This window comes from Xyrauchen texanus, chromosome 3, assembly GCF_025860055.1.
Source record: "Xyrauchen texanus isolate HMW12.3.18 chromosome 3, RBS_HiC_50CHRs, whole genome shotgun sequence".
Lineage (NCBI taxonomy): Eukaryota > Metazoa > Chordata > Actinopteri > Cypriniformes > Catostomidae > Xyrauchen > Xyrauchen texanus.
Window position 1 is genome coordinate 20,673,801 of NC_068278.1, and position 16,657 is coordinate 20,690,457.

Sequence of the window (16,657 nt, forward strand, 5' to 3'; positions counted from 1 at the left end):
TCATGAAACTCACTTGAGTCTACGGATGAGCCTAGAGTGTATATTCGGAACCCCTAGTGGCACCAAATAAATGTCAAAAAATAACTGCTACCGGGTTGTCTTGATGGTAACCTTCGTACTGTGTAATTCATTTTAACCCCCACCCTAATCCAACCCCTGACTCTACCCCTTGGTAGCAGCAAATGTACTCTCACAAGGGTTTCCGCTGCACAAGGTTTACCATCTAGACATTACACTTCACTGTCCGTTTTCCCCCGCCCCTTATAGTCCCACACCAAACTCACTATTATGGTTGAGCCAGTGTTGATATAGTATATTTGACTGATCAAACAAACAGAGCAATGTTTTGATAGTAACACAGAGCCACAGCATTTACACTTTTAAGAACCACCTATGAATGGCTTACTTAAAATAAGTATCTGCATAATAAACTTGGAGAGGAGAAATTATTCTAACATTGGAAAAAAAAACACACACACACATTTAACATTTAATAGAGTTTATACGGTACAGTGTCAATCATAACAGCAACATGCCACAGAACAGAGCTTCTTTATATTGTTCTGAAAAGTGACTACTGGCTAACTTTGTTCTTTGTTTGTGTTTGGACAAGTGCTGGACAGTGAGCTTAGCATTTAAAAGGGACAGATCAAGAATTTAGAACTTAGAACTTATCATCTGAAATGTGTCTAGGCAGAGATTAAGCCTTTTGCAGTATTGGAATGTGTGTGTGTGTGTGTGTGTGTGTGATGAGCGTTATAAATCACACAGCTGTTCACTGCTGACTGACAGTTCCATTAATTTCCTGAACACCTGAGAGGAGCTCTTTTACCTCTCTTTTGATGCTCTCTCTCTCTCTCTCTCTCTCTCTCTCTCATTTTTCAAATGTATAAATACACACACATACACATATATCGTGTTAAAACAGAAAACAATGAGAAGAAATGTTTTATGATTGACAGCCGATGGACAGACGTGTGGTTTTATTAATATGGTTGCATTAAGCCTTATTTGGCACATTCATGCTCTCTGTGTAATAAAGTGTAGGTGTGTATTGTACAGGATCAATATATATTGCTTACTTATTAGTTGGAGGGTTACATAGAGAGATTTTTGCCATTATTCGAAAAGAAAACCTTTATATTTTTATTTGTAATAATGTGCACTGATGGAGTGTGCTCAATAAGACTAGAAATGTGCTTTAAAAAAAAGCATCCATTTTGATTTGGTTTAAAAAAATAAAATACAAAAATAAATAAAACACATTTTGAATGTAAAAGCCAAAAGAAGTTTGAGCAAAAATGTAGGGTGCATTTGGAAAACTGGAACAAAAGAAGGTTAGGTTGAGGTAAGTCCACAAATTGGCACTAAGGTCTTGAAGAGGAAGGAGACTGACATGAAATAATCAAGACTAAACAATGACTGAGATGAACTGGGGATTATAAGTAGGGGATGAACTAATGAGGTAATAAGGAATAGGAGTGAGTAGAAAACTACTGGGGAGAGCAAATAGGCTGGAGAGGCAGATCTCTCCAGCCTATTGCTATATAGAACAAGAACTAAAACAGTACTGTCTCTTTAAGACTACCGGCGGCAGTTCAGCCAGTGAGCACATAATATGTTTCTTTAGTGCATCCCTGCTGTGTTTGATTAGAACTGATGTTTGCTTTTAGTAGTTTTTTTTTATCAATAAACTGTAAAGAATACTACGGGTTTTATAAGAGAAATTATCCAATGATAAATAAATTGTAAAGGAATGCAAACAAGTTTGTCGATACATTTTGTCACAATCTATCAATTACTGAAAACAAAGATACAATAATAATAGACGCTTTGTTTATGACTTGTTGCTGCCCTAGAGACTTGCAGTTCGCTTACTAGCTAAATTGCATGAGATTCCATTCTTGAATTCTGTCGAAACAATTTGATATTTCATTCAAATGTTTACATTTCTTGGTTATTTACACTGCACTTCTTAGCAAGCTAAGCTGCATCATAACAGGTAGGCTAAGGTGAAGAGATAGAGCAGCCTTACCAATAGTCAGCTACTATATGACTGGCTGGCTATAACGCAACTTCCAAGTAGGGTTGCACCAGCTGTGCGTAGGTTCTCAGATGTAAAGTTTACACTAACGGCTTAGTAAGTACTAGTTAGTTTGTAACTAAGTCAGTGCTTAATTTTGTTGCACCACCTGTTCTTAAGGCAAGACAAAACTAGGTCATTAGCTCTCCGTAAAGTAATGCGTAGTCGCATAATATGACGTTTACTTTAATTGATCCAATAAGCAGCCTTCAAATTTGTGCACAGAAGTATTAAAAAGCCACGCATTTCAGTTTTATCTCATTACGGTTGATGTTCAAACCTCGTAACCCGTAACTGTCAGCTGTAATAAATGAAATTCCCATTAAAATACGATACGTAATAAAATAAAATTTCATTAATGGTATATTTAGCCTATGTAAATAACAATATTTATAACTGTACCTAAAATGAATAAGGGACAATAAATAAATAATTACTTATACAACAGGCTGGAAAAATAGATATTTATTCATTTTAATATCTTATGTATTTCGTATATGTTGAAACTTGACACCGGGCGGCATACACAGGAAAGTGCACCGATAGATCGGTTCCATGCTGATCGGTTTCAAATATTTAGTTGTGTGTAAATTCTGACTTAGTGCCCATTTATGCTTCAACTATAGGCTAAGTGGTAACGTACGTATAGCTGGTGCAACCAGCCCCTGGTGTCTATGAGTCAGCTGGGAAGTTTGTTTTTTGTCCGGCTGCAATAATAAGCTCTTTAAAGCAAGAACTAGTTGTTGTATTTGCCAAATTTGTGGCATCAAACATCTGAAGTCTATATTGAAATATCTATTAATTCGATATCAAGATGTGTTTTTCAAATGAAGACCGCAGTTAATTGCAAAATCAAAATGCTTACCCATCCCTCATTTTATTATTTTAATTTTAAGCCATACATTTGACTTTGTTATGTTCAACATAGCAAAATCCAATTCATAGCTAAATCCCATGGTTGGGAATCACTGTTCTAGTGTTTTAAATGTGTATTTTTTTATTTTTCTATTTGCTAAAGCAATCACAATTACTATTGCATATAGTTAGGGTTAGGGATTTGAACAAATGCCTAACTCTTAAGTATTAAACTCTGATGCGTAACTCATCCACTGCAAATGTTTGCCAGAAGTTTGTATCTCTTTACCGGTAGTGTTGAATCTGGAGCAAACCTTTAGCAACAATGGACCCTTTTCACAGATCTGTTATTACTAGGCATGTGACGTATCGAATTTTCACATCACGATAAGCGCTGAAGTTTTTCTCACGGCATACGTTATTATCACGCTATTGAATTACATTACAAAAACAGGTTGAAAAATAAACAAACTTTATTGTTGTCTTCTTAAAGGGGTCATATAATACCATTTTTGTACAAGTTAATATGAATCTTTAGGGTCTAAATGAAAACTTTGTAATATACTTTTATTAAAAATTCTCATTAGTATTTTAAGAAAACACTAATTTAACCTGCTCAAAAACACCTCTGTTTTCAGCACGCCGTTTCAGAGCATATGACTTTAAATGATAATGAGCTTTGGTCACCCCGCCCCTCCGTTCTGGAGTTATTCTCCGTATAACTGTTTTTTTTTACATTACTTCTTAATCAGTAACATACAAGTAAACCAGGTGTAACTTAGTGTTACCATGTTAACTGTAACACCTGCGTACACAGTTTTTAATAACACAATAACCATAACGCGTTGTTCATTATAAACGTGGGATTATGAATTATATTGAGAACGTCGTAACGTTATGGAAAACATGCCGTAATGTACCCTGAGTGTAAACATTAGCCACATTCATTGTGAAGCGTGCAAGCGATTTGCAAAGATTAATATAAAGGTTAATAAAACGTTACACTTACTTCTTCTGGAGGTGCAGAGGGAATATAAATAGTTGGTACCGAATCTTTTTTCAGCAGCAGCTTCTTAGCAAAACCAGCTTTATACTGACCCTCGTTTATAAAGCAGTCTGGTGAAAAATGATTCGCGCAAACATGAACGCATTGACGTTGCTCGTGGGGAATAGTCCCATCGTAAACAAAACTCAGCCACTGCGTCTTCAGCGGTTCAGATTTAGGAACATCAAAATGACTGCTGTGTTCGTTATTACACCGAAGAACAGAACACCACAATCGCTTAGGCGCCATTCTGCTCCAGTGTATCAACAATGATGACGGACTATGATTGACAGCTCGCTCACGAGCGAGGGCGGGTCTGTGTTGAAACACTGCTGTCAATCAACAATCCTGGGAGGGGCATCCGACCGTGTGACGTCACACGGTCAAGCGGCTCGATTTGAGGCAGGGGAAAATATATAAGGAGATTAAAACAAAAACACTGGATGGATTTTTATCATAATAGGATTGTTGTGTACAGGCACAGCCAACACACATTTCAGTACAATCAACTTGAAAAAGTGCATGTACCATTATATGACCCCTTTAATATCAAGTTTACTTACATTTTCAATACCAAACTGGCCTTTTAAATTAACAGATAACAAATAACTTTGAACATACAATGATAACATGTATAAACATATATTTGAAAGTAATTATTAAGTCAAATACCCACCAGTCACCGTCTTAAAGTGCAAAGCTGCAAACATGTAAAGTCCCTTATGAACAATTTCCACATTGCCATTATTAATTACAGGCTTAGTATTAGCTGATTAAAACTGTATTTTAGTTTTTACTACAAGATGCAAACATCACGTTAGCAGAGTTTTGGCGAACTACTCTTCGGCCGAGCAAAATACACTTTATCTGCAAATGGCAACAACAGTTCACTTTGTCGTATTAGTTGAAAACTTAGCTGGTTGTCTCTCAGTTTTCAAAAATGAGGAGAACTGTCACAACTTAACTTTATCTCTCTGAATTGCATGGGATGATAGTCCCGCAGATGAGCAAACATGTTGGAGGTGTTCTCGTGTTTAGCTGCCACATATTTTACACAAAGGGAAATCATCTTCGACCAACTCTGTATGGAGCTCAATATACTTCCAAACTTCTGCCTTAACCCTTTTAGACGGATGATAAAGGGTCAGCTTTTTTCCTCCTTCAGCCATGCTTCTTGTCCACGATGGTTTCATGTACATCAGAGTGCGCATGTGTCTTTATGCCACATACACGCAGTGAAAAAACTACTGCGCGATCAGAAAAATGTAAACAATTTGGCTAAAAGGTTATTTACAATAATTTACTGTATTGTGAAGTGTCCACAATAACAATATTGTGCATGTTAATTTACGTTATATGCCATATTTCTGAATATGTCACATGCCTAGTTATGTCACGTCTCTGCCTTCTTTAACAATGTAAATGTAGCAAACTTTTTTCTATTTTTAATTTACAAAATAATTAGTGTAAATTTATAACATTGCATTTTGTATTATATTACTCTGGAATACGTTTAAAAAGAAAAATCAGTTACCGTAGCTGCGATGAGTTTTCTAACACATCTGCTGAGGGAGTGACAGAAAAGTTGGCCTGTTTCTCTCTTCATTCTGATGTTATCCAGTGCTCTATATTTTTTCTTTTTTTTTGCAAAGCTGTGAAAGCATAATCGTTGATTTTTTTCTTTTGCTGTTGTAACTAATGGTTAAGTAATTATTACATTTGCTGTCATCCCCTATTCACCGCCTTTCAAGTTAAGCAAACTACGATGACTTACGCTTTGCGGCATGCCGACGTGTGAAAGTGTCCATGGACAATTTGGCTCATTTGCATGTGAAAACAATCAGTGGTGAATTTGCAGCCAGTTTGCCATGGACTCTTGATTTTTATAAGGGTGAACTCTTCTGGGTTCCAGGAAATTTCCACAATATTTTCCATAATTTATTTGGTGCTGTCTTCATTGGCAACATGACCGTTCAGTCATGAGACGTGACGAGAACTAATGAGGTTTGATGATATTGACAAAGCCGCCATATTTGATTTTAGCGCTTTATTAATTATTTAATTTGAGATTGAATAATTTAAATTTCTTTCTGTTCATCGCATAAAGTGATTTTATCGCTTGACTTGGAATATAGTGCACGAGTCCTTTTAATCGTTGTTACTGTAGTTTTATGGTGTTTTTTGTCCTTTTTCAAGTTTGATAGACTAGAGACTCTATTCACTTATATTATAGCAAATAAACCCTTTGAAGACTTTAAAAAAAAAATAATCTTGTGTGTTCCTTGGAAGAAAGAAAGTCACACGTGTTTAAAGCAACATTAATGTGAGTAAATAAAGACATAATTGTGATTTTTGGGTGAACGATTCCTTTAATTTCATTAAGACACTAGTCCATTATTGTTGTTTCATTCATTTCAGGTTTACCCACCTCACATACAGAAATAAAGAACTGTTGTTGGTTGGTGATTGTACTTGTTGTCAGATGTCCCTTCCTGTCAAAGTTGGCAGTTCTCTTACGAGAGGTTCTCTCGTATTGCGTAAGCTAGCTTACGCTACGGGAAAGATTCATCTTTTCTGAGATATTGAAGCCAAAAAATTATCCTTAATTTTGTATCCATTGTCAACGCAGTGCAGCAACTGCATACCTTGAGCGGGCTAGCTAGCAAGCTCATAGGTTGCTCTGCGGCAACTGCTGCAGCCTATAGACGAACTTGAGTGAACTTGCGTCCAATGACAGGCGCCCGCGCCGTCACTGTATCAAAGCCCGCCAAAATGGGCGTGGCTAGAGTGCATATAAGCGTAAGTTCGTAGGCTGGAACCCTGATTTTCATCTATTCAGCGAAGCTCTTCGCATCTCTGAACTGCAGAAGCCGCGTCGCCGTTCGAGGGGCATCTAGCAAGCTTGGACTGCGCTCGAAGAAGCCGGCCGTCTTCGCCACCTTCAGCCGTCCTGCGAGCTACGCCATCCGGCGACGTATCCTTTTTAGAGCAAGCTAGTTCCTCAGCGAACTTCACAAAAAGAGCAACGAGCGTCTTTTAAAGATGCCTCGCACCACCTGCGCCTCATGCCGCGCCCCTCTCAGCGCCGGAGACCGCCACCTCATATGCGCTCTCTGCCTGGGACTGGAACATGCAGAGCTCGCCCTCGCTGACAGCGGATGCGACCTCTGCGAGGAGCTTCCGATGTCGACCCTGCGGGCTCGACTCGAAGCACTCAAAACCGAAGCCGCCGCGCCGCCTTTCGTTTCGCCGCGCAGAAAGAAGCGGCGCTCCCAAAGGCTGCCGGAACCGGTGTTAGAAGCGACTACCTCGCCGGAGCCTCTCCCTCGAGCCTCGCTTTCACCCTCCCCGCCCCCCCGGGACGCACAGTTGCTGCCGAGCGGCCGCACTGTTGCCATCTCGGATGACGAGGCGGAGGATAAGGGCTGCTGTTCCATCATGGCTTCGGACAGCGAGGAGTGGTCAGGCTCCCAAGCCTCCTACTCGGCCCAGGAATCCAGCAGGACCCACGCCGGAGTCGAGGAAGAACTAACGCGCCTCCTCACACAGGCCGTCGACCGCCTCGGGCTCGAGTGGTCACCGCCCTCTGAGCAGGCTCCCAACAGACTTGACGGCTGCTTTCTTCAGAGCCGTCGCCGCACGGCGCCCACGGCCCGGGACGCTCCCTTCCTGCCGGAACTCCACGCCGAGCTCTCTAAATTGTGGAACGCGCCTCTCTCGGCCAGGAACCGATCCCATGTCTCCACCTCTCTTGCTTCGGTGGACGGCGCCACCGAGAGGGGCTATTCTTCCATCCCCCCGGTCGAGGATTCGGTAGCAGCACACCTTTGCCCGCCCTCCGCGAGATGGCGGTCTAAGCCAGTGCTCCCGTCTAAGGCCTGCAGAACTACTTCCGCCTGTGTTGGCCGCGCCTATGCCGCCGCCGGCCAAGCCGCATCTGCTCTGCATTCCATGGCCGTTTTACAGATCCTCCAAGCGGACCTTCTTCGAGAGTGGGATGAGAAAGGCAGGCACCCAGAGGCTGTTTCAGATCTAAGGAGCGCGGCGGATCTCGCCCTTCGCGCCACCAAAGCTGCAGCTCAAGCCCTAGGAAAGTGCATGGCCATGCTGACTGTGACCGAGAGACACCTATGGCTAACACTAGCCGACATGGGAGAAGCTGAACGCTCCACGTTCCTCAACGCGCCGCTCTCTCCGTCCGGTCTCTTCGGTTCCGCGGTGAGTGGCATTGTTGACCGTTTCTCGGAAGTCCAGAAAGCCACCCAAGCCATGAATCTCTTCCTGCCTCGTCGCGCTAGCTCCTCTGCAGGCCGCCCACGTGACCAGCCTCCTGCACGAGCCTCTTCACAGCACCCAGCTCAGCAAAGCCAGACTTCTCAGCGTCGACAGGGCGGCCGCCCTAGAACGCGCTCAGACAGCCGCCGCAGACCGCCGCCCCGCGGGCCTCGGCCTAAGATTGCGCTGAAACCTGAGCAACCGAAGTCCTCCTAGCTTTGTTAAGAAACGACGGCTCAGTCCGCCGCGGCCGGACCACCGTCAAAGCTTCGCCCCTGTCAGTCCCCTTATCTCAGGCTACTGCAGTAGTGGATTCAGCAGCCAACAAGCCGGTGATACTGCCCGCTTGCCTGCACTCAAATGCCGTTTTCACGGCGACCCAAAGAAATCTTGTGAAAAGCAAACATGCCTTATGTGTAGAAAATGTGCCCACAATCCAGTGTTCACCCCTACACACAAGCATTACACTTCCGTGTCCCTATCAGAGCCCACTCACATAAAGCAGGCACAGCCAGCTCGAGTGTTAGAGTCAATAAACGCGCCCACGAATCCGTGCGCGCGCCCTTCTCTGCCCGCTCTGTCACACGGCCAGCAAACACCTCTCTGTATGTAAGTCCCATGCCCATGACTATGCTCGCGCATCACTTCACAGATGTGACTCTTTCCCCATTCACCTCAATCGGGAAGTCACTCACAGAACAGCCTGTCCCTGCTGTCTGCGAGCAGTCATGCATAAGCACAGTAAGCGCGCTCACACATTCTGTTCAGCTCGCTGTGTGCGGCAATCAGGGCGACTTGGCCATTCACCCTCTAGCGTTACGCTTCAAAGCGTGGAAAGCTATCCCAGGGATATCCAAATGGGTGTTAAGCACAATAAAACAGGGCTATTTGCTACAGTTCGATCGCCGCCCTCCTCGCTTCAGACCGCGGCTCGAAACTACTGTGAACACGGAAGCAGCCTGCATGCTTCGTTCAGAAATAGCAAACCTTCTGTGCAAAAGGGCCATAGAGAGAGTGCCACCTTCTCTGAGCGAGTCGGGGTTTTACAGCCGTTATTTTCTTGTCCCCAAGAAAGACGGCGGCCTCAGACCAATATTAGATCTCAGGGTTTTGAACAAGGTGCTCGCAAAAAGACCGTTCAAAATGCTTACAATCAGGAAACTCCTCGTGCATGTGCGCCAGGGGGACTGGTTTATTTCTCTCGATCTGAAAGATGCCTACTTTCAGATTCAGATAAATCCTCGTCACAGGCCATTCTTGAGATTCGCCTTCGACGGCCAGGTTTATCAATACACCGTCCTTCTGTTCGGCCTGTCTTTAGCACCCCGTACTTTCACGAAGTGCATGGATGCGGCGCTCGCACCCCTGCGGAGTCAGGGCTTGCGAATTCTGAACTATTTGGACGATTGGCTGATTTTGGCACAGTCACATACGGAGCTTCTGTCTCACAGGACAGTTCTCCTCAGTCATCTGAACAGTTTGGGTCTTGCAGTCAATTGGCACCACAAGAACAGGTCCCACATGGTGGGATCATTCCAGGCTAGTGTGTGAAACTGTGAAGCTACAGATCGATTAAACTGGGACAGTCCGTATAAAATCCTCCCAGCCTCCCGACCTTGAGCTGCATGGTCAAAAACTTGGTGAAGTTCAGAGGAGAAAGTATCATAGGAGGAGCAGCATGGATGTCGGTTATCCCACATTGCTGTTCCCCATTCTCAGGCCATCCGGAGAGGAGTGTGATTACACATGCAATCTTCATCGTGTCTGAGGAAAACTTGGAGGACTTCAAGGAGAAGAACAGTGAGCGAAAAGCTCGAGAGGAGGGTGGAGCTGCTGGACCATTGTGGTGAGTTCTGCGAGCTGCGAAGCCATCATTCCCAGAGCATGGCTAGAGGCAGAGTTTTGATCTTGGTGTCATTGAAGCAGAGCTCTTTGTTGTGAAAGGGCGGAGCGAAGAGTTGTATCCTCTGCTGAGTTCATTCTGGCCAGTTTATTCGGTAAGAGGGTGAGGGGAGACAAAGGGACCCAAAAGCAGAGGGAAACAATTCACGGAATTTATTAACGACAGTTAGTCAAACATAAGTTGCTCAATGGGCAAAGGAAAGAGTGTGTTAATATGATAATTGTGCGGGTTGTGGAAGTCAGGAGCAGTCCAAAGAGATTCCGTTGAAGCTGGTGTGGTGCGAAGTACAGCCCAGACGAAGAAGAATCAAGAATTCAAGAATTCAAGAATCCTCCTCCACAACAATTGGGCAACAATACAGGCGAAGGCAATGGCAAATGGGAAGGTAACCACACCTCTAGAGACAGGCAACCAACAGACAAACGAGCAATCTCCAACTAAAGAAGAGAGCATGGTTAAAACTTGACAGCAAACAATAAATTGGCAAATAAAGAGAGGAAACACAAGGAATAAGTAGGGAGTGCAATCAGAGAGAAGCTGGTGAAACAGGTGAGTAAATCATTGCCATGATCAGTGTCTCCCCGGGAATGATCAGTGTTCCTATGGAAACGCTGATCATGCATGCCAGCTCCACCTGTGAGACATGAGGGAGAGAGAAAAGAAAACAACAGTATGAGCTGGCACAAATGTCAGAACTGTGAAACAGGGAGGAGAATATATAGTAAAAAAGGACATAAATATAGACCTGTTTCCCACCCACACCTATCATATTGCTTCAAAAGACATGGATTTAACCACTTGAGTCTTATGAATTACATAGTATGGACCTATATAGCTGAAATATTCATCTAAAAACTTTTGTGTTCAGCAGAAGAAAGAAAGTCATTCACATCTGGGATGGTATAAGTGTGAGTAAATGATGAGAGATTTAGAATTATTGGGTGGACTATCCCTATAGTGTAGAAAACAATTAGTGAAGCCATCCATTAGTTGATTCCCTCAAAAAGCATTAACACTGCGGTTCTGAGGTGCTTTCAAAACATTGCTGTTTGTTTAAGAATTCCTATTAGCCTGACACAGGAACATTGACTCAACCAGTTGAGAGTTTGGGTGGAATTATCTGCTTTTTCGACCAGTGAAAGATGGGGAAGTGTTCAGGAACATGTTTGAAAATGCATATGCCATTCAGCTAGTACTTTTATGTTTGAGTGTGTGAGTGTGTTATTGTATCTGGGTGGGTGTGTGTTCTGAGAAAAACAAACATTTTGCCCTAGAAAATTAGCAAAAGACAAACAGGAACTTCCCAGCATGCTTTTTCTAAACAAACACACCCTAAATGTAATTAATGTCATTCTGAGTAAAGTTTCTCAGTCCATTTTGTGTGTTTTTGAAAATATGCACTAATGACTGCACTTAGCACTCCTTTAATCAAATAAGCAAGAGTATGGAACTGATAAACTGTAAAATAACTTCAGATCATGTTATTTTTTAACGTAACTTTCTTATGGGTCTCGTGGTGTACTGTAATTGCTCATACAATTGCTTAAATAAAAAACATTTGTATAATTTTTTTTAATATTTATTCATCAGATGCATGTTAAATATAAAAAGAGGTTGATATAAAATTATGTGTTTTGTTTGTCTAATAGAACCTCTATAGCTCTGTAGTTTTGATAAAAATAGCTCAGAATGAGTTTTACACTATTGTTGAATAACTCATTAACTGAAGAGCTCAGACAATGGTACAGCTCAAACCTGTTCTAATGAAAAATGAAAATACTGCACTGTAGATGCTGCCCAGATCTATAAATATGGGCCTGTTTTGTGGTGGTGAGAGGGGGTAGGATGTTATCATTAGGCTTGCTATGATTGTGTTTCAGTTTGAGGCACAATCATCTCCCCTATATGACTAATAGAAGTATGAGCAAACTTCCTGCATTATACACAGAGCAAAAAACATTTCCTTGGAGGAACTCTCTGACTGTAATTAAAACCTGAGACTTATTGATGTTTTGGTGTATCAATAGTTATAAAGAAAATTCAATGTGCGTTTCCGCTGTAGATTGAGCTGAACAGGGGTAAAACATGCCAGTGTTTTATTTGGGGCAGTAAGTCCTGTAAAAACAGCAGTTTTATTTGCTAAAATACTGTAGTAAACCCTTTAACATGGCTTTAATTTGTCACATGCTAAAAGACAGGGGTGGTGTTGCATAATGGTTAAATATCTTGGCTTGTAACTGTAATGTTGTTGGTTCAAACCCTGCAAATGGAAAGTGTGCTGTAAGTTGTTTTGGATGAAAGTGTCTGTTAAATAACTACTTACGTGGTATCATTTTTAACTTTATCTAAAACAGTGAATTCCTTTTTTATTTTCTATTGAAAGCACTTACCACAGACATGGCATATTTGTGTACTAGTCACATGGTGTTGTTTGCAGCCCTAAACATTAAGCAGATGGCAGCTACCATGTTTGCGGTCACACTCAGTCTTGCATTCTCCTTTGTAGACATCATGAGTAAGGAGCCTAGATAGACACAATTTTCTTGTGTAGCACTCTAAAAATTTATGTGTTTAAATGTGGCACTCTCTCAAGACAGCATGAAATTAAAATCCCTATCTCATGCAAGTATTTCTAGCTACGCAAGCTCAGTTTTGTGCATTGTTGTGTTACGAAATGTGTCTGACCACAATTCACAATGCAAGTATTGATTTTTAACATTGTCGCAAGGGGTGCTATAGTTGACATTACTGTAAATGGTCAGTTTCTTCAGTGAGTTTTCTCCTTCAAGTCAACTACTTTAGGGGTGGTGCATCAGTTTGAAGTGATTATTGCTGAGCAATTAAGTTGAAGTCAATATATTTATAGAAACTTACCTGAATAATAACACATTCAGTTTAATGGCACAGACTTTTAAGGTTAACTTTGTCGGTCAATTGAGTACAGAGGTTGAGAATGCACATTAAGAATGGTAAGCCAGGCTGCACTTTGGCAATGCATTGGCCAAGTGTGCTAAAGTATGTTTCAGTCCTTGGGTTGCAACTTGCTAATGTGAGGTATACTGAATCTATGTGGTGTGCACAGACATTTTGAGGGGCTCTAAACCTTTTAGAGGGGCAAGTTGTCTGTCGACGGAGGTTGGGGGTGTTTTGTAGGATATCTGTCGGACTGGTTGGGTGCACATGCACAACCTTACTTTTTCACTATTATTATTCTATATATTTTTTTATTGTTTACCTGTTACATTTTAATGCGTAACTAAACAAATTAATGACACTTTTATCAATGGAGTAGGTAGGCCTGTTAACATTTAAAAATATTAGGCTGAATACTTAATACGTCATAAAATTGTATTAAATAATTTTGTATTCATAATTATTTTCCAAAATATGCTTGTGATATATATATATATATATATATATATATATATATATATATATATATATATATAAATGGTTGAATAATTTGCACTATACAGTTAATAAAAATAAACACACACACACACACACCTGGGTTTGGGATACATTCACTGGTTCAAAAACTTAATTGTGGATAAGAAATAAATGCGTAATGCATTGCACAACTATAACATATATGTAACATTCTTTGTATGGAGTAGCCTACTACAGGGAGGTTTGGTTTATAATAAAAAATGTAAATGATATTGTTGTCACATTAATTATTGAGCCAATATTAATAAAGGATAATTTTATGTCTAACTTTATGCAAACTAATACAACCAGACAGTAATTAGACTGCTGATTATGGACAAATAATGTTTGTTACTACAATATCGCTTACCTTTCCAAGAGTATTCTCCAAATATTCCACAATATGCATAATATATCATAATTGGGGTACAAAAAAAAAAAGTTACTTTATTTTGCTTATATAGTCGAGCGCAATAATGAACAATTTGCTGACTCTACTGTCATTGGCCTCATCCAAGATGACGATGAGTCTTTATACAGAAAGGAGGTTGAACGGCTGGCTCACTGGTGTACTCAAAACAGCCTGTAGATGAACACGCTCAAAACGGTGGAGATGATTTTGGACATTAGGAGGAACACCCCAACATTGTACCCCCTCACCATTCTAAACAGCACTGTGGCAGTGCATAGTGCAGCTAAGAAACCCTGGAACAGCTCGGAGGGGCACCTAAGCAAAAGGGCAGGAGCTTGAGCCCCTAGAGCCACGCCCTCTGCATGTTTCTGCTGAGTGTAATGTAACAGTAGTGTGAATTAAATCTACATTCCAGCAGTAGATGAGAGAGATGCATAGTGATGCTGTCAGGATATTGTTTGCTGCAGTAAATGTTGCACAGTTAACAGATGATACTTGTTATTTGTTGTGCCACTTTAATTAGCATAACCTAGAGCGAGAGAGTGCAGGTGCAATGGTTTTAATGCTCACTCACAGTACACGAAACACACACACACTGCTGCAGGATTCATGTTGGCTGTCTGTATAATATTTGATCTTTCCCTGCTGAATTAGTCAGAGACTCTCTCCTGTTTCTCACCATTAAACAGCACACTTATAGCAAGCACTCTCAAGCAGCATAAACAATGAAGCATTGCTTAATGTTCCATCCAGACTTCCTGTTTCAATTGGAATTACTGAAAGAAATACTGCACTCATCCAGCCACTTCATGGGGATCTTCAATATGTTGATAAAAAAGCAGCCATTTCTCTAGCCTTAAATCATATCCATTAAGGCTTAGTGGTTCCAACTGTCCCCAGTTCAGCAGCATAAGGATTAGAGGGTCCATATTTTTTGCTTAAAACATGATGTACTGGGCCTCTCAGTCCTCTGTGCACCATCTGTAGTAAATGAAACTTGTTATCTCTGAGTGCAGTGATATCATCATGTACCTGCAGGAGGTTGACCAAAGTAAGTGTTACTGCATTCTGTACTATGTACTTGAAATCAAATAAAGGCTGGTACTATTTTCAGGTTGCCATGTGCTTTTTATTGTGAATTTTATGCATAACGATGTTTCATCGAACATCGTGTTTTCAAGAACTGTAGATAGAGACTCTAATATAGACGTGGAGGAGAAAAAGTGTCTTGTGTGTTTGTTTTTAGGGGTTCTGGAATTTTAATTGTTGTAATTAAGTGTCTCGCATGCTGGGACCATTTTGCACTTCTGCAGACATTTTGTAGATTGATTGCTCACTCCCACTTGATATGATATTCCTGACAAACAATTGCCTGCTGTGAAATTCCAGACAAGCACTCACTGATGTGTAATGTATGTGGGTATGCATAGGAATGTGAAAGATATTTCTTGACATAAAGGTATGGGATATTTTAGTGTGTGTGCATGGCTGTGTGTGTGTAGTATATGTTGCAGTACACTAGAAATGTACAGAGTCATACATACTTCAGGGTACTGTGTGGTGCTATGTCTAGAGAAGTATATACAACATATACTTATCATAGTTTTTAAAGATCCCCCAAAATGGTTTGACATAGCATTTTTTCACTGTGCTGACATATTCAGCTGTTTCTGGAGAATCTGTGGTCTCTTTCTTCTCACATAATTATAAAGATAAACAGTAAGTTCAACTCAATTCATTATTTCATGGCCATTTAATTATTTAATGTACTGTACACTTGGATAATGTACATTAAAAATATGTACATCTCAAAATAAACCCCACTGATGGTGATTCAAGTCTCACTCGCACTGTGTAAAGGTTTAGAGCACCCTGTTGGGGTTTATTTTGTAATAATCCTTGGGCTCCATGTACATTTTACCATACACACCATATAGTCAACTCCTGGCGAACTCATAATTTGCAATTTGCTATTGCTAGATGGTGGCAAATGGATTTAGGGTGAGTGGATGTTCTCATTCTAAAGAGAATTTTAATGGACAAAGTCATTATATTAGATGAGACATCAACATCTTGGTCTGTGTGGTATAAACGTGTGTAAAACATTTATAGTTTTTTTAACATAGCAAGGTCAAGCTTTGTCTCATGGTGGTGACAGTTATGTGTCCTTTATCTCTGAAAAATGTCAGACTTAACTTAAGGGACTGAGAATATCTCACACTGCCTCAATTGAAAAAGGTTTCATTTCATTCCCTCTAAGGGAGATCTGTATTATTTTATATAGCAACAGTTTGGATTAAACCACCTGCCTCCAGAATGAGGAGTAGGCCTATAATCGAGGCCTGTTGTTTGACACTCTATCTTTTGACTCTCTGACCTTCTGTCTGCTACTCTTTTTCTTGTGTAACAATTTCCTCAGTTTCATTGGCTGCGCTCCCAACTACTTATGTGGCCTGTTCCTTTGGACTTTGTGGCACAATAGGCGCTACAAGGACAAGTATGTGTGCACCACCACCTTAATGCTTTAGCAAATGTTTCAGCAAACACTACAGACTGGCTTTCAGGATGAGTTGCAGAATTTATGTCCCAAGTGCGAAGATGACAGATTTCGAATTGCATACTCACGTGGGTTCATGTGCCAGCAACTGCCATTGA

At 41.0% G+C, this 16,657-nt stretch overlaps 1 protein-coding gene across 2 annotated transcripts in view; it reads left to right on the top strand.

The window, feature by feature from the left end:
* mctp1a (multiple C2 domains, transmembrane 1a) overlaps positions 1–16,657 on the top strand; it is a 229,609-nt gene that overhangs the window by 30,412 nt on the left and 182,540 nt on the right. The window contains exon 1 of one of the 2 annotated variants that reach the window (XM_052106499.1): positions 10,275–10,546. The exons of the other annotated variant lie outside the window; for it this stretch is intronic. Coding sequence (XP_051962459.1) covers positions 10,532–10,546 — 15 coding nt within the window. The 5' untranslated portion in view covers positions 10,275–10,531. Of the gene's footprint in view, positions 1–10,274; positions 10,547–16,657 lie in introns of those variants that run through there. 2 annotated transcript variants of the gene reach the window in all.